Source organism: Nicotiana tabacum, chromosome 15, assembly GCF_000715075.1.
Source record: "Nicotiana tabacum cultivar K326 chromosome 15, ASM71507v2, whole genome shotgun sequence".
Lineage (NCBI taxonomy): Eukaryota > Viridiplantae > Streptophyta > Magnoliopsida > Solanales > Solanaceae > Nicotiana > Nicotiana tabacum.
The window spans coordinates 11449451-11476499 of NC_134094.1; the positions used below are offsets into that span (position 1 = coordinate 11449451).

The 27049-nt window shown below is 35.6% G+C and overlaps 2 protein-coding genes and 1 non-coding gene across 4 annotated transcripts; 1 reads left to right on the top strand and 2 right to left on the bottom strand.

Moving 5' to 3' along the window:
* Positions 1 to 5031: 5031 nt before the first annotated feature.
* On the bottom strand, positions 5032 to 5105 carry TRNAT-AGU (transfer RNA threonine (anticodon AGU)). The gene has a single exon. It is a non-coding gene; the product is annotated as a tRNA-Thr (tRNA).
* A 1163-nt stretch (positions 5106 to 6268) lies between these two features.
* On the top strand, positions 6269 to 12490 carry LOC107797376 (cellulose synthase-like protein D3). 2 transcript variants are annotated; one of them, XM_075230548.1, is made up of 4 exons: positions 6269 to 6533; positions 7673 to 8571; positions 9347 to 10154; positions 10517 to 12490. In XM_075230548.1, the coding sequence occupies exons 2-4, from the start codon at positions 7715 to 7717 to the stop codon at positions 12266 to 12268; spliced, it is 3417 nt and encodes a 1138-aa protein (XP_075086649.1). In that variant the 5' UTR covers positions 6269 to 6533; positions 7673 to 7714; the 3' UTR covers positions 12269 to 12490. The 2 variants fall into 2 exon arrangements, with proteins under 2 accessions (XP_075086649.1, XP_016475745.2); XM_016620259.2 differs by lacking the exon at positions 6269 to 6533 and adding an exon at positions 6607 to 7114.
* Positions 12491 to 15944: 3454 nt separating this feature from the next.
* LOC107797380 (bZIP transcription factor 16) lies at positions 15945 to 24764 on the bottom strand. Its single transcript, XM_016620265.2, has 13 exons — positions 24398 to 24764; positions 23132 to 23247; positions 22826 to 22882; positions 22656 to 22730; positions 19997 to 20086; positions 19690 to 19749; positions 19421 to 19590; positions 18584 to 18638; positions 18283 to 18319; positions 17902 to 18191; positions 17139 to 17216; positions 16938 to 17063; positions 15945 to 16712 (listed from the first exon to the last, which is right to left on the bottom strand). The coding sequence occupies exons 2-13, from the start codon at positions 23204 to 23206 to the stop codon at positions 16599 to 16601; spliced, it is 1227 nt and encodes a 408-aa protein (XP_016475751.2). The 5' UTR covers positions 23207 to 23247; positions 24398 to 24764; the 3' UTR covers positions 15945 to 16598.
* Between the last annotated feature and the right edge of the window lie 2285 nt (positions 24765 to 27049).

The following is a 27049-nucleotide window of genomic DNA, read 5'->3' on the forward strand; positions in this document are numbered from 1 at the left end:
CAGCTGGGTCGCCAAGATTCTTGGTGGGAACAAAGGGTCTGTCACATATGAGATCCCATAGCTCAGAATCTTCAGCCATGATGAAGTCGTGCATCCTAGTTTTCCACCATCCGTAATACTGTCCATTGAACCTATGTGGCCTGTAAGTAGACTGGATTTCTTCGAAGTTTAGAAGAGCAGCCATGAGGATCCTTTCTAGGTGTTAACCTGATAGAAAAAACCTGTTCTGATACCAATTGATACAATATAAGGGTTCACCAAACTCTATAGAGAACCAGGTTCTCTATCAGTTCCACTAGAACACACGCAGCAGTAATTAAATAGCAAGAGGAATTTTATGTGGAAAATTCCCAGCTCAACAGGATTAAAAATCACGACCTACCCTTGTAGGATTTCAACTTCACTACTGAACAACTTTTAGATTACAACCTATGATACCTAAGAATTAACCTCTTAATCCCTCACTAACTTGTAATACTTATATATATATATATATATATATATATATATATATATATATATATATATATATATATATATATATATATCTTTTAATTATGTTATTCATCTAGATTAATGTTTTCACTGCTTGTGAAGAAGAATAAAAAAAAAAAATAAAAATCTTCCGGTCACGGGCCACGAATGAAGATAAAATTTGATTTTGATAAGTTTACATATAGTATATTAGTACACAAATATGTATTGGATCAAAAGTTTCATTGATAATATTTCTTATAATTTTTAATTCACTTATTTATTACGATATTGTTTACTATGTTGAACTCATAGGTTACAACTATCTTGCTTTATGTTTTGATGATCTAACAAACTTACTGCCAAGAACCAGATAAGGAACCAGTTACATATCCTCAAGACCTTAAGATGAAAGGTTCCAGCTTGGAATATGCTTCAACTCTTCAGAGTCAGAGGAACAACATAGGGAACAGATAACTATTGTTTTCCGAGGAAACAGTACAAGTCAACTGCCCCAGCTGTAAAGTTGATGCCCGCACACGCTATAGTGCAAAAATAATGTAGCAGTCAACTTTATGGGGAATGTCATTTACCTACCTTGCTTACATCATCCTAGTGATGTCACAAATGCATTATTAACATCAAGGAAGGTAAAACAAATCACTTTGTAAACCTTAAACTTTTGTGTTTGAGTCTTGGCTAGAGTTAGTCGAGTTATAAAGTCTTTGTAATAGAGTTATTACAAAGTGGCTTGTAATAGAGTATTACAAGTTACTGAGTGTATTTCTTGTTTTTCCATCAAAACAAGAAAGTATGTAACAGATATTGCATTTAAGCCAGGAAGACAAGTAATCTTAAATATTAGAACGGGTAAGAAAATTTTCTAACCATTTTAAACAATTCAGAAAGTAAGTTTCAATAAACACTAATCATCACACTAAATATTACATCAAACTCAAAGTGACAAAATACTTGGTAATTAGACTTAATTCTTACTGGTTAACGTGTATCAATAGCTATTAAGCTCAATATTAGAAATATCCTTTATGAACTACTAGAACTAACTATTGTATCAAACATTTCCTTTGCAAATAATTAAACATTCTGGAACGTATGCTTCGTGAAGGTTAAAAACAAAACATGTAGGCAATATATAAAATTTTATTGGTCAGAGAGTCATGTAAGAAGAGAAAAGTTTAACAATTATATATATATATATATATATATATATATATATATATATATATATATATATATATATATATATAATATTAATTAAATAAAGAATACAATTTTTGATAAATTAAAACTAAAAAGGCATCAACCAAATTTATGATTGGATTCTGTATTATATATGAAACAAATGATCATTCTGCTTTGTATGGTTATATAGAAGTGATTATAATCACAAATAAAACTTAAAGCAGATTTCACATAAAAATGCACAACTTCAAAAACAAGTACCTTATTCCGAAGAGAAAAACACAACTTAAAAAGAGTTAGCAAATCAAAAAGGGGATAAAGTAATATTAGAACATATCACCTGATTTACTTCAATGAGCAGCACCATCAAACAGTTCAATCTCAAGGAGAAAATCAAATTCAATTTGAAGGCAACAATAAAGACTGACTCGTGCTGATAACGTGTTATAAAATATAGTTCAAAGTAACAATATAGAACAAGGAAAAACAAACTAAGAGATATAGAGAGAAAGAGAGGAGAGGTTCGTATTTCTTCTTCAATTGTGTGTTCTTTCCATCTATTACAAGGCCTTTATATAGGCATGAAAAATGAAAAAAATATGTCATTGAATATGTCATTAAGCATTTGAGATCATGGAGGAAGATCATGGGGAAGTTATGGAGTTACAATCATAATTCCATAAGTATTATAGTAGTGAAAGTTATGAAGATAATGGAGAAGAGTAGTGAGCATTACTCCTATGGTGGTTATGGACATCTACAATAATTCAAGATTTTATAATAAAATTCTATTTATTAGGCACTAATACTTGTTAGTTGTTACTCCCTCAATTTTATTTCATAAGAGGGTGTGGAGATCGAGAATATTAATAAGTAGTCGAGCTTATTTTTTCTCATATTAGTAGTATCAATACTTTTTTCGTATTTCCTCATTCTTAGATTTTTATTACTAAATATTGTTTTTTTTGTTTCGGTTATCTTGTTATCTTGCTATTGTTCATATTTTTTTTTCTCGTGGCTTTCACACTATCATATTTCTTTTTCACTAATGTTGTGACTATGCTTCCTTTGAGCCTAGGGTCCATCGGAAACAAGTTCTTTATCTTCACAAGGTCGGGGTAAAGTCTGCGTACATACTACCCTCCCCAGATCCCACTTTTAGAATTACACTGAATTTTTAATTGTTGTTGTTGTTGTTGTTGTTGTTGTTATTAGTATTGTTGTATTTGCATAGCTACGAAGATTAAGGAAAAAATATTTGATGTATCTTAAATGTATTATTAGAAAACTTGTAGTCTTTAAACACAAATAATATTCCGGTTGGCGATCACTATAAGAGTATGTTATTAGAGGTAAACTGAAAAAATTTAAAGTTAAAAAATTTCAGCTATACAATTATGTCGTTCATTTGACAACAAAGGAAAAATGAATGAGTGTCATAAAAATAGAACAAAGAGAGTGATATGTAATTTCAATAAATAGTTGTTGTTTTTAGTTGACTTTATAGCATGTTTGGCCAAGTTGGAAAAATCTGCTTATTTTGAAAAGTGTTTTTCAAAAAAGTACTTTTGGTGAGAAACAGTTTGTGTTTGGCTAATCAATTTGAAAAACACTTTTGAGCTGCAATTAGTGTTTGACCAAACTTTTATAAAAAGGTGCTTCTAAGTGTATTTTTCTCTAAAGTGTTTTTCAAAAAAATGCTTCATAATTGGATTACTTCATTCTGTTAAATGGAGAATCAGTAGAGCCTTTTAATGCAGCTAAGTGATTGAGGCAAGGAGATCCAATATCACCATTCTTATGGAGTATCTGAGTCGACTACTCAATGGACCGAAATAAGATAAACAGTTCAAATACCACCCTCGATATAGCAAACTGCGCATCACTCACTTGTGATTTGCGGATGACTTATTACTATTTGTTAGGGGGTGAGCTAGAATAAGTGCAGAGGCTCCATAATTATTTTAGGACATTCTCATTTGCCTCGGGATTATAGGCTAATTTGTCAAAGAGTGCAATCTATTGTGGGGATATGGATCCTATGCAAAAGGCAACTGTCATTCAAGCTCTTGGTTACTCTCATGGGCAATTGCCTTTTAAATATTTAGGGGGTTCCACTATACACTAAAAAGGTATCTATTCTTCAGTGGCAGCCCCTTATTATCAAAATAGTAGCAAAAATAACATCCTCGACATCAAAAAAATTATCCTATGCTGGCAGAGCTCAGTTGGTGCAAACAGTGCTGTTTCGAATACAATCTTATTGGGCTCAGTTGTTTACACTACCAGTTAAAGTTGTCAAATTAATTGAGGCTTACTGTAGAAGCTACCTATGGTCCATTGGAAATGTGAATACCAAAAAATTACTGCTCGCTTGGGAAAAGGTATGCCTCCCTAAATCTGTAGAGGGACTCAACCTTACTAATTTGCAGATGTGGAACAATGCTGCAATTGCCAAGTCCTACTAGGACCTAAATCATAAGCAAGATAAGTTGTGGATCAAGTGGATCCATGCTTATTATGTTAAAGGATAAAAGATTGATGATATGAGCATCCCTCAGAGTGCAAGTTGGATGATAAGGAAGATCCTTGAAGCTAAACAGATCATCAACCAACTTCACAGACCATTTGATGAACAAAAGAGTATGATCAAGCACATATACTTACAACTGATACCAATACACTCTAAAATGGATTGAAAAGGCTTAATGTTCCAGAATAATGCTAGACCTAAAGCCATATTTAATATGTGGCTACAGAAATGGAAGGCTGCTAATAAAAGACAAGCTGAAGGGATGAGGTCACCAAAAAAATATTTGACGTATCCTAAATGTATCATTAGAAACTTGTAGTCTTTGAACACGAATAACATTCCAATTGGCTATCACTGTAAGAGTATGTTATTAAAGGTAAACTGAAAAGTTTAAAGTAAAAAAAAATTCAGTTATACAATTATGTCGTTCATTTGACTATAAACGAAAAATGAATGAGTGTCATAAAGTAGAAAATTGAAATTATATCTAATTTCAAGAAATAGTTGTAGTTTTTAGGTGAACTTAGTCTGCATCTCAATTTCAAGATTTTGAATTCTACTGCAGTGATTTCGTCACTGAAGTTTCTTGTTAACTATGTAAAGTATATACTATTAAATACCAATATATCAAATTAATCAAGCAGAATAAACGCTCTACTCAATAACATACTTAATAGTTTAGTAACTCCCCTTTAATTTCCACATTTACTCATGCCTCTCTATTGTTTTTGACTAACTTTTCAACAATTACTAAAGTAGCCATAAAAAAGGACATACAGCATAAAATTCTAAAAGACAAAATTGCACTTAAAATATATTAATGCTCTTGTTGAGAGTCGAACTCAAGACCTCCCGCTTACTAAACAGGTGCTCTAACCAACTGAGCTACAAGAGCTTGATGTTGCCAATTTTACGTATTACATATATGTACCTGTGATATATTTTCCTTTATTGCTCAAGTTCACCTTTTAACCTGATAATTGATTTCTAGGACAAATTCAATATCTTAAAACGATTAAACATTTTGGACCCTATTTAAAATTTATTATGTCTAATTTCTAAAGTGAACTTATATGAGTTAAATAGGAAGGAAGAGGTTTTTCAAGAGTTGTCATACATATAGGTTTCATGACCAGATTAAGGGAACAAGTAAAGGGAACGGTTGGTTTTACGTGTGAAACTTTGTTATTAGGTTAAAGTAGAACTGAATCCATTGTTTTGACATGATATTTGCACATTTAGATGCTATTACTCATAATAGCTTTTTTTAGTTTTCGGAGTCTATTTTTTAATTCAACATCCTTACTAACTCGAATCAAAGAATTAGTACATCTATTCTGCTCAAAATGAGAATGAGCTAGGGTTATGAACTTATAATATGATGATCGAGTCAACTCCATGGTTATATAAGTTTATTCAATATCAGATCAGGCCGGAATAGGATTATGTGCATTCTCATTACGAGAAAGGGTTATTCGGGCCTATTTAAATAACATAAGTATGTAATATACTAGTATATTGTTTCTTTTAAGACTTTTTACACGTTGGGTTTATATTATATACATTATGAGTATAAATTCTTTTTAAGCTATAGTTTTTTCATTTACTACTTTTCTCCTTATTACTGGTTCCAGTTGTAACTTGTAAAGATTGTGAAAGTATCCCACCAAAAAGATTTTACCGCGTAAAGCGTGTTTTAGACCGACCCCCTAAATTCCCGATAATTACTTTTAGATCCCCCATATTTCCGCTTTCTCTCTCTCTAAAATATCCTCACAAAATATTATTTCTTCCCCTTACTCGGCAAGAAAATAAAGCAGCAGGAAAAGTATACATATGAACATCTTCTATAGCTAGCATTAAATTCACGTTCTCTTTCTCTAAATAAATTACCTAATAAAATCTTAATAATAATAACTACATACAGTTAAGGTAAAAAAATCCATCAAATCTCCATTTCCATATTTTTCTTAAAATTCTCAAACAACCAAAAAAGAGACTGTTTCTTTTTCCTGTCACATAAAAGGTGACTCATTTATTCAGTCTGTCACTTTCCTTTCTAACTTCACACACACACACACACACACATATAAATATACTCTATATATTTTACACACACATATATGTGTATATGTGTGTGTATACTCTATATAGACATATTCTTGGAACATATGAATACTTAGATATTGTGTTTTTTGTGTGTCAATAGCCGGCTGCTATTTGCTATTTACATTGGAAGGTGTCAAAAATTGAGTCTTTAAATCATTTTCTATGTAAAGTTTGAATCTTTCTCATCTGGGGTTGTTCTTTTTTTCATTCTGAGGTTGGTAACTGCTAATTAAAGTCCATTTTTTTTCTATTGTTAGTACTTAATACCAAGTCATAAAGACTCCATCTTTGAGACTTAAAGAGTGAAGGGGTATTTGTTTTAATATAGAATATTAATAATTTAATTAAGAAAAGTTAATTTTATTGGATAATTAAAAGACTGAGTCTAGTTGTAACATTTTGATGGGATCCCATTAAAGCTTTTTGTTACAGTTGTAAAATTTGTAATGTTTGTATACATGTATGTATGTGCTGCTGCATGTTGTTGAGAATCTGAAATTTTTTTATTAGCATTTCCTTTGAATGTTTCTTACACGCCTTTGGTAGGCAGATTGTTTAATATTATATATTAAAATTTGTTGTAGTTGTTTATATGTATTGGACAAGGAGTGGAGGTCACATATCTCACTACTTATGCATGCCAATATAGTTCATATGTATATCAATTGATTTGTATTGAAAGAAGCATCTGAATTTCCATTCTTTCTTTGGTTTTTGGAAAGCTTGAGACTTTCTTAGAGATGGTGTAGGAAAATCTTGATCCTTTATTCTTTCTCTACCTCATCAAGACTATAGGTACATTTTTTGTATTTCTGATTTTTGTTGTAATATGAACTTTTTCTTGTGTTTGGACTAAAAATGCAATCTTTTAATCAAATGAAAAGATGAAATGGCTTGACAAATTGTGGGTCTTTAGCCGAGGGTTTATCGGAAACAGCCTCTCTACCTTCCAGGGTAGGGGTAAGCTCTGCGTACATACTATCCTCCCCAGACCCCACTTTTGGTAACTCACTAGGGTTGTTGTTGCTGTTGTTGGTTGCTAGAGAAATTGTGGGAGAGGAAGAGGGTCGGGTCTATGTTGCTCGGACTCTAAAATACTCCAAAAATAGTGCATTTATGGAGGATCGGACAGGGGGCAATAGTATTTTTGTAGAGTCCGAGCAACAAAGGGTTGGGTCATAATTTCTTTAAAATTGTTTTATTGGCCTGCAAAAGATTTTTAATTGTTTTGTCCCTTTCCAACTCTTCTTTTATGCTGTTTCAAATGGAAGTGTTGTGTGAAATCTAGAGTACATGAGCCTCTAGATTTATAGCTAGCTAAAATTATCTGTTTGCTTCATTACCTTTGTGCAGTTTCAGGTTCTAGTGAAATCTTGTTGCATAAATTATAGCAAAATGGCTGGAAGATCCTTCAAACCTTCAGACTCACAGCAGGCTAAGCCTCCGGGTGTGACCTTTGCGAGGAGAACTTCATCGGGTCGATATGTGAACTTATCTAGGGAATCCCTGGATAGTGAGATTAGCGCTCTTGAGTTTGCAAACTACACGGTGCATATGCCTCCGACACCTGATAATCAACCTTTTGATCCTTCCATTTCACGACGGGTTGAAGAACAGTACGTGTCGAATTCCTTGTTTAGTGGTGGTTATAAGAGTGCAACTCGTGCACATATGATGGATAAGGTGATTGACTCAGAAACCAATCATCCTCAGATGGCTGGTACTAAAGGGTCATCTTGTGCTATACAAGGTTGTGATGGAAAAGTCATGAGTGATGGGAGGGGTGAAGATATTCTTCCTTGCGAATGTGATTTTAAAATTTGCCAAGATTGTTATGTTGATGCTGTGAAAACAGGTGACGGGATTTGTCCCGGTTGTAAAGAGCCATACAAGAACACTGATTTGACTGAGAATGATGTTGATCCCTCTAGACAACCATTGTCTTTACCTTCAAATGTTGGGATGTCTAAAATGGATAGGAGGTTATCAGTGATGAGATCAGCTAATAAGTCAGCCATCGTAAGGAGCGAGTCAGGGTTGATGAGGAGTCAAACCGGGGATTTTGATCATAATAGATGGTTATTTGAGACGAAAGGAACATATGGATATGGGAATGCTATATGGCCACAGGATGAGGGATTTGGAAATGAGAAAGATGATGACATTGGTGAGCATTCTGAACTTCTCAACAAGCCGTGGAGGCCACTTACACGTAAGCTGAACATACCTGCTGCAGTTCTCAGCCCATACCGGTAATTTCTAGTTCCAAGTAGTTTCAACAACTATTTATTTGTCTTCTCTGTTACATGTATTTTAAGCACTAATATTGAATGACTGACTTTAAATCCAATTGCATAGTGACTTATTCTTTTAACTTGTTTGGCTCTGCTCTCTGATGTTTCACTATTGCCCCTTCACTCAATGACTAAAGCTAAATAAGTTTTACTTACCAATATTTCCTTCTGGTATACTTTGATCAATCTGGAATAACTTTGTAGGGGGACCATCGTATACGTTGTCAACTTTTGTTGATGTGCTTAATGCTTACCGTGTTTGAGAGACAGGATCCAAATATTTTTCCTTTGTCGAGTACATTTGAATACTCCTATGCTGTCGGTCGACATAGCCAGTTGCGGAACCGCCTTATGCTAAGGGGTCCAACTGACCCCCCTCCCCCCCTTGCCGAAAAATTACAATGTTTAGCTAGGTTAAAAATTTATATTTAATTGTAGATAATATATGTTGACTCCCCTTATTTTCGTCGTGTGTTATACTTTTTTATATTTTGACACCCCTTGGTAAAATTCCTGGCTCTGCCACTGGACATAACGTGATTCTCCAAAGCATAGTGAACTTTTACTAGGTCTGCGGTTGTTTTACTAATATAGTATTGAAGGACTTTGATGCCCTTTCTGTTAATGTGTTTATATCTAGAATATACGTATTTAGATGGCGGGATAGGTATCTTATTCTTGTGATTTTTTAAGTTGTTTGAGAAACTGTCTTGAAATATCTCCATGTTTTCAGGCTTTTGATCTTAATTCGTATTATTGTACTCGGACTTTTTCTTCAATGGAGGGTCAGTCATCCCAACAATGATGCTATATGGCTGTGGTATATGTCCATAATCTGTGAGATTTGGTTTGCATTTTCGTGGCTACTCGACCAGCTTCCAAAGTTATGCCCCGTCAATCGTGCTACTGATCTCAGTGTTTTAAAAGAAAAGTTTGAAACTCCGTCTCCTGCCAATCCCACTGGAAAATCTGATCTTCCAGGAATGGATGTATTTGTTTCTACAGCAGATCCAGAGAAAGAGCCACCACTAGTTACATCAAATACAATACTGTCTATTCTTGCAACGGATTACCCTGTGGAAAAACTTTCTTGCTATGTATCTGATGATGGAGGTGCTCTTTTGACTTTTGAAGCAATGGCAGAAGCTGCAAGTTTTGCTAACATTTGGGTCCCTTTTTGTCGTAAACATGATATTGAACCAAGGAATCCTGAGAGTTACTTCAGCTTGAAGAGAGACCCTTACAAGAACAAAGTACGTCAAGATTTTGTCAAGGACCGTAGACGTGTTAAGCGTGAATACGATGAATTTAAGGTTCGTATCAACGGCCTTCCTGATTCAATTCGTCGGCGTTCTGATGCCTATAATGCTCGAGAGGAAATCAAGGCTTTGAAGCTTCAAAGAGAGAGAGCCGGGGATGAACCTTTGGAACCAATCAAGATAACTAAGGCCACCTGGATGGCAGATGGAACTCACTGGCCTGGAACTTGGATGGTAGCTGCTCCTGAGCACTCTAAGGGTGATCATGCTGGAATCATACAGGTATTGATCATGCTTGTTTATAGCGTCTAATAATACGTTGTCATCCCATTTTCTTTAAGAGTTTGGGGGGTCGTCGATTTTGTTGCCTAATTTCTTTTGCCTAATGTCTTTTATTCGAAGGGGAACGTTGGAATAATGGTAAGGTTGTCTCCGTGTAACCTATAGGTCACGGGTTTGAGCCGTGGAATCAGCCACTAATGTTTGTGTTAGGGTAGACTGCCTACATCACACCCTTTAGGGTGCGACTCTTTCTCCAACCCTGCGTGAACGCGGGATGCTTTGTGCACCAGACTGCCCTTTAAAAGTCTTTGATTCACAATTATTAGACCGCTTTATCATTTTGGTTTCCTTGCTAATTGTAGGTGATGTTAAAACCTCCAAGTGACGAATCGTTGCACGGGGGTACAACTGCTGACGGCAGTATGATTGATTTTACAGAAGTTGATATTCGGCTCCCCATGCTGGTATATGTTTCTCGTGAGAAGCGTCCCGGTTATGATCACAACAAGAAGGCTGGAGCCATGAACGCATTGGTCCGAGCATCAGCTGTCATGTCCAATGGCCCTTTTATTCTAAACCTTGACTGTGACCACTACATCTACAACTCACAGGCAATAAGGGAAGGCATGTGTTTTATGATGGACCGGGGTGGGGATCGTATTTGTTATGTCCAGTTTCCTCAGCGGTTTGAGGGGATTGATCCTTCTGATCGCTATGCAAATCACAATACTGTTTTCTTTGATGTGAATATGCGTGCCCTGGACGGCCTTCAAGGTCCAGTTTATGTGGGGACCGGTTGCCTCTTCCGTAGGATTGCTCTTTATGGTTTTGACCCGCCACGAGCAAAGGACTACCACCCTGGTTGTTGCAGCTGTTGCTTTGGTCGGCGCAAGAATAAAGCCAGCGTCTCTGACGAAAAGAGGGCACTTAGAATGGGTGACATTGATGATGAGGAAATGGATCTTGCTTTGTTTCCTAAAAGATTTGGTAACTCTAATGTCCTCATTGAATCGATCCCGGTGGCCGAATTCCAAGGTAGACCACTGGCCGATCACCCTGCTGTAAAGAACGGACGGCCTCCTGGTGCACTAACTATTCCAAGAGAACTTCTTGACGCTTCCACTGTTGCCGAAGCAATCAGTGTCATTTCGTGTTGGTACGAAGACAAAACCGAATGGGGAAATAGAGTTGGATGGATTTATGGGTCAGTCACTGAAGATGTGGTAACAGGTTATAGGATGCATAATAGGGGTTGGAGATCTATATACTGTGTGACAAAAAGAGATGCATTCCGCGGCACTGCACCAATCAATCTGACCGACAGGCTTCACCAAGTCCTACGATGGGCTACTGGCTCTGTCGAAATCTTCTTCTCGCGAAATAATGCTTTTTTGGCTAGTCCGAAGATGAAGATTTTACAACGGATTGCTTACCTCAACGTCGGTATTTACCCATTCACTTCAATATTCCTGATTGTCTACTGCTTCCTCCCGGCACTCTCACTTTTCTCAGGTCAATTCATCGTCCAGAGCCTTAATATCACCTTTCTCGTGTATCTCCTTGTCATCTCATTAACTCTCTGCATGCTTGCTATTCTTGAGATCAAGTGGTCCGGCATTGCTTTGGAAGAGTGGTGGCGTAACGAGCAATTTTGGTTAATCGGAGGAACAAGTGCTCATCTTGCTGCTGTGCTTCAGGGCCTGCTAAAAGTGGTTGCTGGCATTGAGATTTCGTTCACTCTAACGTCGAAATCTGCTGGTGATGAAAACGACGATGAGTTTGCTGATCTCTATATCATCAAATGGACATCCTTGATGATTCCACCTATTACAATCATGATGGTAAACTTGGTCGCGATAGCAGTTGGTTTCAGCCGGACAATATATAGCACGATACCACAATGGAGTCGTTTGCTAGGAGGCGTTTTCTTCAGCTTTTGGGTGTTGGCGCATCTCTATCCTTTCGCGAAAGGACTGATGGGAAGACGAGGAAGAACGCCAACGATTGTTTTCGTTTGGTCTGGACTTATTGCCATCACCATTTCACTTCTTTGGGTTGCAATCAATCCCCCAGCAGGTACAACTGAAATTGGAGGTTCATTTCAGTTCCCTTAAACTTTTTTTACACAATCAGTTTCAAGTTATTCTTTTAGTTCTCTTTTCTTTCTATTCTTGATATGTAAGAAAAGTGGGAATTGATTGTTAAGGTGGATTTTTCATCACATTTTCCTTGGAGTTTTTATTGTTGGCTCAATGTTCATAAGAAAGAACAGCAAATACAATACATTCTTTGTAATCAGAAACTTCAAAACAGAATAGTGAAATTGATTCTTTTAATAGTCTTTTCTATATATTTTTTGCTTCTTTGAAGTTTTTCAACTTTGCTGCTTGTTTCATGAGGAAATTTGACGGTAAATACCTAATCGCGTCCGATGTTTGCACCAAACCAAGAGATATCTCAGCAATTGCAAATTGAAGGCGGAATACATATTCCTTAACCATGGTTAAATAATAAATGTGTGAATGAAAAAATACAGTCTTATTCATTGATTTGGTGTAAACACAAAGTGCTTGTACTTTTTTCGAACTTTGACATGATCAGACACATCTAACATACCCGCACTTGATGTTTACACTAAACCAAGAAATTCAGCCTTAACAATTATAAATTTTTTTCCACCCGGTGTCTGGTACCCATATTGGGACCCGACTAAATATGGATCTGCGATGGGAAGTTCAACTTTGGAGGGTAACATGGTACTTAATAAAGGCGAATTCATACACAAGACTCGAACTCAAGACTTCGGGTTAAGAATGAAGGAGTACATATTACTACACCACAATCCTTGTTGGTAACAATTATAAATTGAAGTCAGAATACATTTCACTTCCATGGTTAAATGATAAATGTGTGAAAAATACGTTTTTTTATTAATTTTGTATAAACATCGAGTGTTGTTAAGTTTTTCTCCGAACTTTGACATGATCTAAGGTTGTCCGACGAGACGGGACGAGACGGGACCAAATAAACGGGACGGGATGAAATTTAGCCGGGAAGGTGGCGGGACGGGCCTAAACGGAACGGGATAAACAGGATGAAACAGTAGGCCCATCCCATCCCGCTAACAAACGGGATGGGACGGGACGGTTTCGCCGGCCTTAAGTGACCGCTTTTAAAAAAATATATATTATTTAAGCATTAAGTTTGGCAACGGCTAATTTTTTGACAATGACTAAGTTTTTAAAGTTTGCAACGGCTAGTTTTTTGACTTATTTAATAAACTTAAAACTTAATAAATTATAAGAAAATTAGAAAATTAAGTAAAGAATTATAAAATATTAAAACAAAAGACTTGTAATGAAATATTTTAGTAATTATAATAGAGTTGTAATTTATTTTATATAATTTCAAGCGATTAAGTAACTAAGAGTGTAAGACAATTCATAAAAAAATTCAAGGCTTAGAGCCTTTTATTTTATTAATTGAACTTTCAAATTTCACATACAAATATAATTCTTTTGAAGCGCACCTAATCTATGTAGCCACCTTCTAGGAACGGCTAAATATGGCCGTTTATAGTCGTTTATGGCCGTCGGGAACGGCTAAATTTGTAATGGAGACTGTTGCCCAGCGATTATATTTCAAAAACAAAATTAAAAAAAAATACGCGGGACAGACGGAAAACGCGGGACGGGACGAAAACGGGATAGCAGGAAGGGATAAACGGGACGAAATGGGCATCCCGTCCCATCCCGTGTACCGTTTAACATGGCTCCGTCCCGTTTAGATTTAAGTGGGCCAAGACGAGACGGGGCAGGATACGGGACCGGAACGGGACGGCCCGTTGGACAGCCTTATGATCACACACGTCTATATTTGGTGTTTTAGACTTTATTTAACACCTATATATTGGTCAACATATACTGAATAATACTTGGTTTCATGTTCGCACGTCAGAATTATCTTTTCTTTTGACTCGGCAATGTTATCATGTTTTTGAGTCATTTGTTAAGTATTACCAAACTCTTTGAATAAATCAATTCTTTTTTTCTGATTTCTAACCAACTCCACTACTTTTTCAAATCTTAGCAGCATGATTACCTAATATGCATTGTGAAAATTCTAAATGTAATCCATATACTCCAAGTCAACCAATTAAAATTATATCAAATTGTTCAACTTTCTGGATATTAGGACTTTATGTGGACCTCGTAGGTCTTAGCGCGCCTACAAATCACTCATCAATATAATTAAAGGATACTATCTTGGTCCGAAATGTAAGATGACTTAGCAAACTGAATTTGTTTTAAAATATTGATATTTTAGAAAGAAACAAAAAGTCATTCATTTATTTCAAAAATATATCCTTATTGTCTTAGTGGTGCGTTAATTATGCGAGATATTTAAGAAGAGATAAAAAGTAGTTTAAATAAATACTCTACTGATCAAGGCATTTACGTGTCTTTCTCAAGAGGCATGCAATAACCTTAAAAGACAGATAATATAGAACAGAAGTAATATTATACATTTTGCATAAAGCTTGAATTTTTTGCTATCTTTACAATGTTACCGCCAGAACTCAACCATAAACTCACCAAATTATTTCAAATGCATTAGGAGAGTGTATAGTATTTTCTATCTTTTGCTCTTGATTTGTCATTAGATCAACCTTTTGTGGGATTTGAAGTTTCAGATAAGAAAAAAATGGAATTAGATCTTGGAAATGATCGACTCAAATAGATGTGCTCATCATAAGCTTTTTGCTTTCCTCATCTTCGTGTTCTATTGATCAGAAGCATCCAGCAGCGCCACGCCAGCAGAAAGATTGAAGGAACATTCAAGCTATGGCTGCTCATTTGAAAATGTTGTCTAGTCAATGCGAGAGAGAAGAATGGAAGGTTTGCTTGTCGGATCAAGCACAACAATAACAACCACCCAGTGTAATACCACTAGTAGGGTTTAGGTAGGATAGTTTGTACGCAGACTTTATCCCTAACCCGGGATAGAGAGACTGTTTCCGATAGACTCTCTGCTCCATCCCTTCAAAAACTCTCCACCTTGCAAAAAGAGTGAAGGAACATTCATGCTATGGCTGCTCATTTGAAAACGTTGTCTAGTCAATGCGAGAGAGAAGAATGGAAGGTTTGCTTGTCGGATCAAGCACAACAATAACAACCACCCAGTGTAATATAACTAGTAGGGTTTAGGTAGGATAGTTTGTACGCAGACTTTATCCCTAACCTGGGATAGAGAGGCTGTTTCCGATAGACTCTCGGCTCCATCCCTCCAAAAACTCTCCACCTTGCAAAAAGAGTGAAGGAACATTCATGCTATGGCTGCTCATTTGAAAACGTTGTCTAGTCAATGCGAGAGAGAAGAATGGAAGGTTTGCTTATCGGATCAAGCACAACAATAACAATCACCCAATGTAATACTACTAGTAGGGTTTGGGTAGGATAGTTTATCCCTACCCTGGGATAGAGAGGCTGTTTCCGATAGACCATCGGCTCCATCCCTCCAAAAACTCTCCACCTTGCTTTTGGGGTGACTCGAACTCACAACCTCTTGGTTGAAAATGGAGGGCACTCACCACTAGAACAACCCACTCTTGTCATTCTTGAACGTGTAAAAATTGCTAACTACTTTCTAATAGACTCATTAGTTCGCAGCTCGGGAAAAAATGTTTCATAATTCAATTAAAAATAAATAGAAGGGAAAATGTCATTCTTGAACGTGGAAAACCAGAGGAAGAATACCAATATGTCACCCCGAAGATGCTACACTAAGTTCTGGCAATAATATTTCATTTATGCATTTGAAAAAAGAAACAATCATCAAACAAGGACACAAATATGCAGAAGAAATATTCCTAGGTTAAGGGGAGTTGAAAATACTAATGGGGTTGAAATACACAAATTGTATAAGTACTTATTACTACTGACATTTTTTACCTAACGAGATGCTGAATAAAATACACCCATAATCCACAAGAATCTATGGAGCACAGCAAAGAACCTTGGCTTCAGCTTTCGTCACCTTAGTGAATACCGAAACCCGAGTCAGAGGCACTGCCAGCAAGCAAAGAAGCACTTCTAGTAACCAAAACAAAAACCCCACGGATCAGCATTTGGATCAGTACTGGTCAACCATATTAGTAAATACAAATTTGAGGGAAAAAAAAGACATCTCCCTGCACGCGGCTGGAACAGAACTAGTGCGACGATCGCATCCTCTACATATTATCCAGGTTTCTCGACCATAAAAGATTGGTCCAACAGAGAAACAATGGACAATATTGGACATACAGATCCTGATAATACTAAAAAGGTGACCTTTCGCGAGTTACAAACTACCACTCAATGTGCAAATTAAACCCTTTCTATTACAAAGTTTGTTAGGTTAAGCTCCTAATCATTAGTCCACATTAATGCAGCCAGAACTTCATTAGCTACCCTGCTCGGACTCTTTTTGTGCAGAATGCTGGGCTTTTTTGCCCAGAAGTTGGTCATCTCGACTAGTTCTTGGATCGTCTTCCCCTGGAACTTCCCCAAGTCTCTCCTGCAAAGCCAAATCCAATGACTTAATAGCATAAAAAATACTGCATCCGGTCCCAAATATTAGTCAGTTTTGCAGACTGAATTTGTTTCAAATATTTGAGAGGTTAGAAAAACAAAGAAGTCAATTTATTAATTTTTCCAGATCTACTCATATTGTTCCACTAGTAGAGTATAAATTATTTATTAGCGTCTATTGGCCGAACTGAAGAAGGGTAGAGAGATATACCTTAAGAGATGCATTCTGAGCAAGAAGTTGCTCATACTCACTCCTGATACGATTCACTTCAGCTCTAAGAGAGGAGTTTTCTTCCCTTAGAACTTCAGCACGCTGCGCAAGTTCATCACACTCTGCCTGGCTCACAAAAGGCAAAGTGGAGTCAGGGTTAATCATGATTGAAAAAAGAAACAACTGAAGGATTATTCTTACCTGCTTGCGTAACCTAGATCGACGAGCAGATTCCCTGTTGGACTGCTTTCTTCTCTGCCTCTTAAGCTCCCTTTCATCCTGAATTCAATCGCAAAGAAAAGATCGTCAGTGACAATGCATTAATCTATCTAGAAAGAGAAGAAACACTATGTTAAAAGAGACATGAAGAAAAGCAGAAAATTAATTTGACAGAAATGGTTGCAGAGAAATCAGATGATCTTCTAGGTGCTCAGCACTGAGTGAACGGCAAGGATGACACCTCATTAGAGGTGGGATCTTGGGTAGAGGCAGGTGTTATTTTAGTAGTAAAGCTTCTGCTTCTGTTCAACACATAATGACTGAAGTAAAATAATAGAAATCATGGAGCGTTCTCCTCCAACTCCGTATCCTAACTCAGATCAAACCATCCCATGCACATATATGTGCATTAAGTCATCAACAAAGCCTATATCAGTGTGAATAGTTTAGTCCATACTTAGCTCATGTAACTAAAACATGTGCTCTTTTAAGTGTGTTTTACCACAACAACAACATACCCAGTATAATGCCACATGGTGGGGTCTGGACTCTGGAGAGGGTAGCGCGTACACTGACCTTACCCCAACCTTGTGGAGATAGAGAGGCTGCGTGCTCTTTTAAGTGTGTTTTATGTGGACATAAATCATAGTTATCTACATATGTGAATCTAGCTGCATAGACTCGCTATTACAATTCAACATACAGAATCATGAGTTCTTAACAAATGGAGAGACAAAAAGGATACCTGAAGCCACATATGTGATTGGGCGCTATCTCGTGATCCAGCAGCAACCAACCCTCCAGCAACAGAAGCAGGAGGTACATTTCCGTGTATTGCAGGAATAGATGATGCGGTGGCAGCACCCCAGTAATCCATACCAATATTCAAGTTGGTTGTGGGTCCAGGAATACCTCCCGCCGCAGCAGCTGATATCGGGGCGATTGCCATAGTTTGGTTAATCATTGAATGAGGAGCGCCGCCAGTCCCTCCATTCTGGGAACCATGTGCAGCATTGCCATTTTGAGATGTGTCAGCTGTAGCAGAGACATCATACTACTTTTCCATCAAATATATTCATCGCCAAAATAGTTACCACATATTCAAAGCAAATTCATATCACCAGACCTGAATCTTGCCCACCTCCTGAATTCATTGGTGACTCCTACAAAATCAAGATGACAAACAATCAGATACTGGCTCGACGAACCAATGGACATACTGAAATAACAATGAGTTTGCTTTTCCCTGTAATACACACGCGCACGCGCATAACTGACTGTTGAATTGTACAAAGCACAGACAAGCCTGAAGCCATTGCTTTAAGATGGAAAGCATGTTTATCATACTTCCCATAAACAGGAAATAAGAAACTACCTTCTACCATATAATAATTGAAATAAAACAAAATACATCATACAATACCCACATTCTGAGAATTTGCGTCACTTCCTTCACTTGACCCTTCACTTGCACTCTCGGCACTGCAAGTCCAACATTAGCACAGGTCATAAGTCTCATGAACTGATAGGGGAAGTATTTACGCTTGACAACTCGGAATACTTTAAGCAAAAAAGCATTCTCACATGGATAGAAAATATAATGATTAGCAACAAACATATTAATATATTTGATACTCCAAAATATTTCTGTATTCAACCTAACCAATAAGTATATTTTATATTCCTGGACAGCAATTATCTTGCTCAGCAAAAGCTAAAAAGATTGCAAAACAGTACCAGAAAACCATACATGAGAAACACATCACTCCAACTGGAAGCAGAGGCGGATCCAAGATTCAAACTCTATGGGTTCAACTTTTAAGGTTTTTAGCATTGAACTCATTATATTTTTAAAGTTATGGGTTCATATCTACTATTTTTGCAATTTTAATGAGTTTTTACATATAAATTTTTACTCCGCATCGAAAGTTATGAGTTCAATTGAACCCGTTGGTAGAACACTACAACCGCCCCTGACTGGAAGCCCTACTCTTTTAACTTAAAAACTTGTTTACAATACTGCTTATTCCAGCCAACTCTTACGGCATTCAGGAAGTGCTAACAATAGCTAAACTAGGAAATATGGAGCATGACTTGCAACCATCTGATGACTAGAATCCGCTCAGACGAGAAGATAAACTGAAGTTGATCGACCAGAAAAAACTAATAAGGCAATTTGGTCTGTAAGTGCCCATCTAATAACCATTCTTCTGCTTATATTATAATTTCCAATATTCGGAGAACTTTCATATTATGCATCATACCTTTTAGAATAGACTCCATTGGCAGATGCTCCAGATGTCTTACCAGGTCCATTGTTCTTCCCGGTGATCATATTCAAACTACCCAAGCTTCCCTTAGATCTCTTAATGGGCAATTTTTCCTTTCCCTCGGATGACTTACCATCTACTTCAACATTACCAGGGTTGCTAACCTGCATAAAGAAAAATGAAGGAAGCAATATGAGAACTGGAAACTTAAAGCATTGATTATGTGGACGAAGTTATTTAACACATTCAGCGTAGGTACTCACTGCAGCTTCAGCGACACCATTTGGGGAAGGCATCGCAAAAGGGCTGAAGGGGTAAGATCCCTGATTAATTTGGAAAATATCAGTTTCGAGTTAGCAAAATCAAAATTGAGATGCATATAGTTAGTAAGACAGTAAACATCAGGCAACAAGATTATACCGGTGACAAGAGTGGGTTGCTCAAGTGGTGACCACCCTTCACTTCCAACCAATAGGTTGTGAGTTCGAGCCACCCCAAGAGGAAGGTGGGGAGCTCTTGGAGGGAGAGAATAAAAAATAAAAATAAAAACAAAAAAAAACAAGATTATACCGGAGGCATCGATGGATGAGCATATATGCCACCATGGGGATACATTGCAACGTATGGATGTGGTGGAGTACCATAGGGTGGGATAAATTGCTGAAAAACCAGCCACCAAAATTATTAAAGAAATATGATAGAAACTGGTAAAAAATTTACATATTAAAAGATAATCCCTAAAATAGAAATACTACATTTTGGCACTATTATCCATGAGCTTGACGATTCATCAGAACAATCTTTACATGTTCACAATCCATGGAGATGGGAGTAAAAAAGAAACCAGCATAATTGTTGTACAGAAATATCATTAACTTATTCATCAAGATTTCAGAAGAAAAACTGCGAAACTTCGATGAGGACTTGAAATGAAAGCCTCACTTGCTCTTGCTCTCGGTAATCCTGTAATACGAAATATGCAGTCTGGAAAAAAATTGCATCCTTGTGTCGGTTAACCATATTAACACTTGCGAAACGGTGAAGAACTACCCAAAGAACCGCCTGAGCGAGACTACAGAATTTATGCCAAGCCTCTTTGTTTTCTTTACAATTTAGGATCAGTACAAGTCATTGGCAACTTGGCTAAATTTGGAGAAAGCTACGTAAACTCGACACATGGAATTTTTAGGAGACACACATCAACACAAGGTGGTAGCAAACTGACACAACATATTCTTCAAAATGCAGTAAGCCAGCAAGGTTTTGCCGCTTGAGACTTGAGATTAGTCGTACTATAGAAAATCATGCAAGCAGAGATGTGCATAAAGCTAACAACTCAATTACATATTTTCATGATATCCAGATCAATGCAGAGGTGTATGATGCGTATGATGAAAGCATCGCTTGCAAAACACACACATGCAACAGAAGTACCATGTTACCCGTTCTTATTTCTTTTGATAATACCATAATCATGCTAATTTCACAATAAAAAGATAATAACATAATGAAAGAATGCCACAGAGATCTATTAGCAGTCACTTTTTCCCCCATAAAAAGCATTAGACAAGCTATTTCTTCATAACAACCTGCTTTATTCAATTTGTGCAAGCTATGCTGAAGTAGCAAAGGTAAAACAAATGCGCAGTTTGAGCACTATAAATTGCTTTACTGCTCGTCTTGTTAAGTAACAGTATTTCCTACAAATTTGATACCACTACAGTACTTTTAAACTCAAATTAAAAGGAGGTGGGGCAAAAGAAATATAGCTGAAACAACAAGCCTTGTAGCTCATTTTAAAGCATTTAAGAAGAGAAAGACAAGCTGCTTTATTCAGGTTGTGAATCAATGTCTCCAAGCGAACTCAAGAAGTTGCTTTACTACCCTTCTCTAAGTGACAGAATCTCCGGCTAATTTGCCACCATTTGAACATATATTCTGTCCAAAAGGGATAATTGTGCTTTTGGTCCCTCGTTAACAAATTTCAGTTTAGGTCTCAGCAAAATATGATTATTTGACCTTTGATCAATAGTATTATACCTTTTTTAGTAAAAAGTTTTCTCAAAATCAGCTTGTTTTACTCTGAGGAAGCAGACGTAAAATAAGGAGTAAAGGTACAAAAATAACTCTCTCTCAACATAAAAGATAAGTTTGTTGTCCCATGGTTTAACATTCAAAAATCCAATAAATGTTGTAAAACATATTAGAGGAAGGGCCAAATGCACAATCCTATAGTTCTATTCTTGGATAAAGTTCGAAAATTTCATTAAAGGCATCAAGAAGATGCAGAAAGTACAAAAGAGAACATAAAGACAGAGCCAGCTCTACAGACAAAAAAGCAATTAGGCTAAAGCCAAGGAGCTGAGAAACCAAAAAATTGATAGGGCAGTCTATAGGAGCTAAGTATGCACAATCCTAAAGTTTGGAGTTTGGACAGTAGATTTATTTACTTGCATGTCACAAGGACCAAAATTGGAAGTTAATTGAATACTAAAACCACAATCTAATATATCCTTGACCCTATTTAACAGGTTTGAACCTTTCCCATAATTTTAATCAAGCTTGTGAATCGCTTCGATATATTATTTATAAACATGCCGATTAAAAGATAATTGAGGCATATTGCAATCATTCTCATTTTAATTAATTGAATTCTTATATGTGCCATATATGAGCACTTCATGTTAACCAAAAAATAGCTTAAGTTAAGAATGCTTCTACAATTAAATTCATAAGTGATCAGCCTAGTAAAGAGAATGCCTATAAAAAAGGGAATTTTATAATGTCCATAATAGATGCCTTCCTCGCCAAAAAAAAGGTGTCATATCGCAAATAAATATTAGAAAGCACAGTATCCAAGCCCATAAATAAGAACTGTACTGAAATCACACTGACCACTGCATATTCTGAATCGTTGGTAGTAGAAAAGCAGGGTTATCAAATAGATCGAACTACTTGAGCTAATAAATTGAGATGCAAGTATGATGCTTGTTAAAAGACAAAAAACAGCCTTCAAAAACTCACTATAGTGAAGCTCACAAGTATCAAACTTATATCTTTAAACAGCTCTATCTGCACCACGTAAGTGACTGATATCTTTAGTTACACACTTTTTCAAGAAGATGGCATGATCAAGTTAGCCCTACATTAAGCTGGTTAGATCTGACTTTTGAAGGAAATTCAAAACATCACGTGAATCAGAGCCACGCCATATGTGAAATTTCCATACCTGAACTCCCCACATATAAGAGTGTGCTTGAGGACTTGATGCCATAAACCCATGTGGAGGCATAGGAGAATACGCCTGCATAATGATCATCAATGTCCTTAGACTACCAACAAAGAAATGTCAATAAATGAAGCAAAAGGCTGAGAAACTATAATACAGAGAAACCATACCTGAAAGCCAGACCAATCTGGATTGACTGAGCCCGCGGTAGTAGTAGAAGCCTGCGCCTTTATAGTGCCAAGAAGCAAAACACATTAATTGGTGGTATGATTAAAAGAACTCACACAAAATACTTGTTCAGGGGAAAAACATTTTTTTGTTTTTGGAACAAAAGTTCCATTACTGAACACCAAGCCAGTACCAAAAGTATGTCAAAGTTGTTTATATGTCTCTACCAGCGTCATCAACTGGCATCTATCAACTTTACCAGTTATCTATAGAACACACAGTATTCTCTCTTAGCACCAACCAGTTACCTGTGAATTGGGAGTCTTCGGCTCTTTTGCTTCCTTTGCCTCCTTTGAGGATTTATCCATCTCACTGCTACCCATGGCTCGACTGCACTACTACGTCAAAAATTCCTCAAACCATTCTGTCGTGCACACACATATATGCATCAAAAATTAGTTTTAAATCACTTTCTAACTGATAAATATTCTACACATGAAATTGTCAAAAGTAACCAAATAGACCAAAAGTACCACAGATCAACATAGACAAACACAGACAACAACAAAAACTACAAATCAGTCCCAAACTAATCGTCTATATGAATCCTCGCTGACAACTTTACTTCCATTTAAACTCATCTAACGTGAGGATTCATCATGAAATTGGCTAGTTTAACGCTGGATGCCCACCTACCGTAACCCTCTCCTTTACCTGGGCTCCGTAAAACTGTCAAACATCACCGGATAATCGGACTTAATCGGCAATATTCACCAAGCTCGAGTGTCCATTCAAACAAATTCCCAATTAACTTATAACAATCTCCCAACTTTCAAAATGAAAACTAACTCGACAAAGCATAAAGTTAAAGTCCACCTCCTACATACAGAATTTTACGATCTATCAATCAATCAATCAACTATGCCTCAATCCCAATCCTCCACTCCATTGCACCCATTTTTGAATACTAGAAAGTCCTCCATCAATTTTAATGTAATTTCACATAGATAAAGAAAACCCCTAAAAGGGTTGCAGTATGCCCACATCCAGTGTAAACATAGTCCATTTTATGAATCCACATACAGAACAACATAACGATATCACACCAAATCGATCATTAAATAAAAATAGGGTCTTTTCGTTGTGTCATAACAATGGGTTTAATAATAAAGCACTATAAAATTAAGTAACAATCACAACCAACATTGTATTTAAGATAACAATACAATACAAAAATGTATTCCACACACAACAACATCCAATCACACCAAATCAATCAGTACATAAAATGGGGTCTCTTCGTTGTTTCATAACAATGGATTTAATAATACAATAAAAATTTAAGTAACAATCAAAACCAGCATTGTATTTAAAATAACAATACAATACAAGCTGTAAGAGGGTTGCAGTAGGTTTGCAGCTAGTGTAAATATAGTTCATTTAATGAATCCACGTACAGAATTATGCAAACATAAAAAAGAAAAAGCAACCTAAAACACCCAATAAGAAATTAAACATGAAAAAAATGTCAAAAGCCACAGAATCTAGAAAAAATTGATGAATTTATTAGTTACCATGAACATTAGACAAAGACTAGTGAATATTGAAGAACTGGGTCAGCTTTAACTGCAGTAAAACTCCAATTACAGTCAACCCCAGTTTAAATTACAGTACCCAGCTATCTGGGTAAACCTCAAAATTAGCAACAAAAAAAAAAACAATTAAAGATTGAATTTTTCAAGACAAATTGGGGATAAAAACGACAAAAAAAGAAATCCCCATTTTTTGGGAAATTAAGGAGGTGAATTTGGAGAGAGAAAAATTGGGGACAAAAGTGTGTCGCTGTTCGGAGGATTTGCAGTAAGAGAAGGTGGAGTTTCGATGGCTTTGTCTTGTTCTGTTCGATTGTGTTGATGATTAGTTTTGTTGATTGTTTTCCGTGGACTTGTTTCAACGGCTCAGATTTGTCTTTAATAAAAAAAGGTGAATTAATTTTACAAAGTTATTAGAGAACAAATTTAAATTCTTTTAACCAAATATTATTAGGAGAAGAGTTTTTTTATATTTTGTTAGAACTGAAAAATGGTGTGGATTTCAAGTATTTGCAAAAAAATTCAAAACTTTATTCAATTGAGTTGGTAAAAAAAAATAGGTAACAACAATATGATCACGAATTTAAATTATTAAGATCGAACGATTTTATGAAGAATTGATTAATCAAGAGTTAATCAAGTTTGACCGAATTGATCAGTAGTTGACTACCATTAGAATTTTGGGAGATTCAGGCATGAAATTCACAAGCCCTACTAACTTAGCTTTATTTATAAAAGGGCGGTTTTAAAATTACTTGAACTTTGGGTTCAAACCTATTATTTAGTTAATTAGTTTTTATATACTTGCTTTGTACGTAAATTTTTAGTTAATTATTTAAATAAAAGTATAATACATTAAATTGTTAAAAAGCTATATAAAAGAAAAAAGACTCCTTTTGTAAAGCAATTGCTATAAGAAATTGCAATAATCATTTAAATATTGTAATCAATATTTATTAAATTAACATAATACTGAATACAAAATAATTTGATATAATTTGAACCTAGAAAGATGATATGTTTAGTTAAGTTGATAGTACGTGTATGTATTATGCAAAACATGCAATGTGAACGATCATGTTTTACCAAATATTTTTAACGAGGATGATGTTTATGGTGTTTGTTTCTATTTTTCGCTTTGGCTATGCTTTCGGACCAAATATTTTGTTGTCGATTTTGATATTCGTTTTGAAAGTGCAACATAAAATTATTTGTGTGAAACAAATATAGTCTTAAAGTTCTACCAACTATTTTGATTGTCTGACGCTTGGACATAAGTGTTTCATCACAAAATAAATTTTTTATTATTATTAATTTAGTATCATCACTCTGATTTGACATATGTGTGATGATTATCTTATGTCACGCCTCAAAACTGGAGGAGCAAAATAAGGTATTAGTGCCTTAAAACTTGTGACCAAGTAAACCAACATCAATTTCATTCTTGTATGATATAACACAATTTATTGATTATTTATTATTATGCTACGAACATTTGCACCTTTTTCACCATTACTTCTCGTGTAAATAGAGTTTTATCATTTCCTTATATTGATTTATTACGATATAGTCGAAGTTAATAGTTACTACATCAACCATCCTTCATGCGTGGATCTTTTTCACTAAATATCTTATTTTGGTTTTGAAGCTACGTAGCATACTACAAATAACATCATAAAGCTAAATTCACCAGTATATTAACATTGAGATTAGTTGTGAAAATTCGATGACTAATCACTTTTTTTTTAATTTACATCTCTAATCAAGCATTACTGTGTGTCTAATGAAGTAGAAAACAAACTATGGGATATATCGATCTGTATTAATACACCTTTCCTTGTGAACATTACTTAGAATAAATAATTATATATATACTTATAAAATAAATAAGAAAATAAATAAAAGGGTGTTAATATATCTATGGCTTTGGAAGTTCAATTCCCTCTATTATACCGTCATTATTAATTTTAAATATTATTCAGTGCATAAAATGAGTAGTGATTTCATCTCTACATCAATTGGCCATTTTATTAAAATCGGGATTTAGTTAAACCATTTGGTATTAATGTCTTTTTTATATTAGTTAAACATTTTCTAATGTATAAAACAAATATGAATTTCACTAAAATTTTGACTAATATGAATTTGTATGGACTTCTATAAACAATCAAATGCCAAATTAATTTTCAACAATTTGAGATATTTATGTCCATGTTGGTAATTAATGGGATGGAGATTCTACGGCTGGTGGTGATTACTTTGGTGAAAAAAGAATCCCCATAAAGAAAAATGGATTGAGAATGACCCATAAGTAAAGATCGCATGTTCGATAATATTTACACAATATTATAGCAACACATACGGTAATATACAGTTTAATATAATTTTTATTTTATAGGCAAAAAATAATAAAAAGTCCGACAAAGAATTCTTCCTATTCAAACAAAGATTTGAAATTCCATGAAAATTTGGTCAACTAACATTGTATTCATGCTTTTATATATATTTTAGTAAAAGATAGTTTATCAACAAGAAGTTAGAAGAGTAACAGTACATTGTTCTCCCATTGGGAGCAGACTTATTTATACTAGTACTAACAATGTTACAGCCAAAATATGTCATAGCAGAGTTTCC

What these genes read in the sequence shown, in the direction of transcription:
- LOC107797376 (XM_075230548.1), top strand. Translation starts at nt 7,715, where the DNA reads ATGGCTGGAAGATCCTTCAAACCTTCAGACTCACAGCAGGCTAAGCCT. An exon ending in GCAGTTCTCAGCCCATACCG is followed by an intron (nt 8,572 to 9,346) that starts GTAATTTCTAGT and finishes CCATGTTTTCAG; the next exon opens with GCTTTTGATCTTAATTCGTA. An exon ending in ATCATGCTGGAATCATACAG is followed by an intron (nt 10,155 to 10,516) that starts GTATTGATCATG and finishes TGCTAATTGTAG; the next exon opens with GTGATGTTAAAACCTCCAAG.
- LOC107797380 (XM_016620265.2), bottom strand. Translation starts at nt 23,206, where the DNA reads ATGGGTAGCAGTGAGATGGATAAATCCTCAAAGGAGGCAAAGGAAGCA. An exon ending in CAGATTGGTCTGGCTTTCAG is followed by an intron (nt 22,731 to 22,825) that starts GTATGGTTTCTC and finishes ATCATTATGCAG; the next exon opens with GCGTATTCTCCTATGCCTCC. An exon ending in GATCTAGGTTACGCAAGCAG is followed by an intron (nt 17,064 to 17,138) that starts GTAAGAATAATC and finishes TTTGTGAGCCAG; the next exon opens with GCAGAGTGTGATGAACTTGC.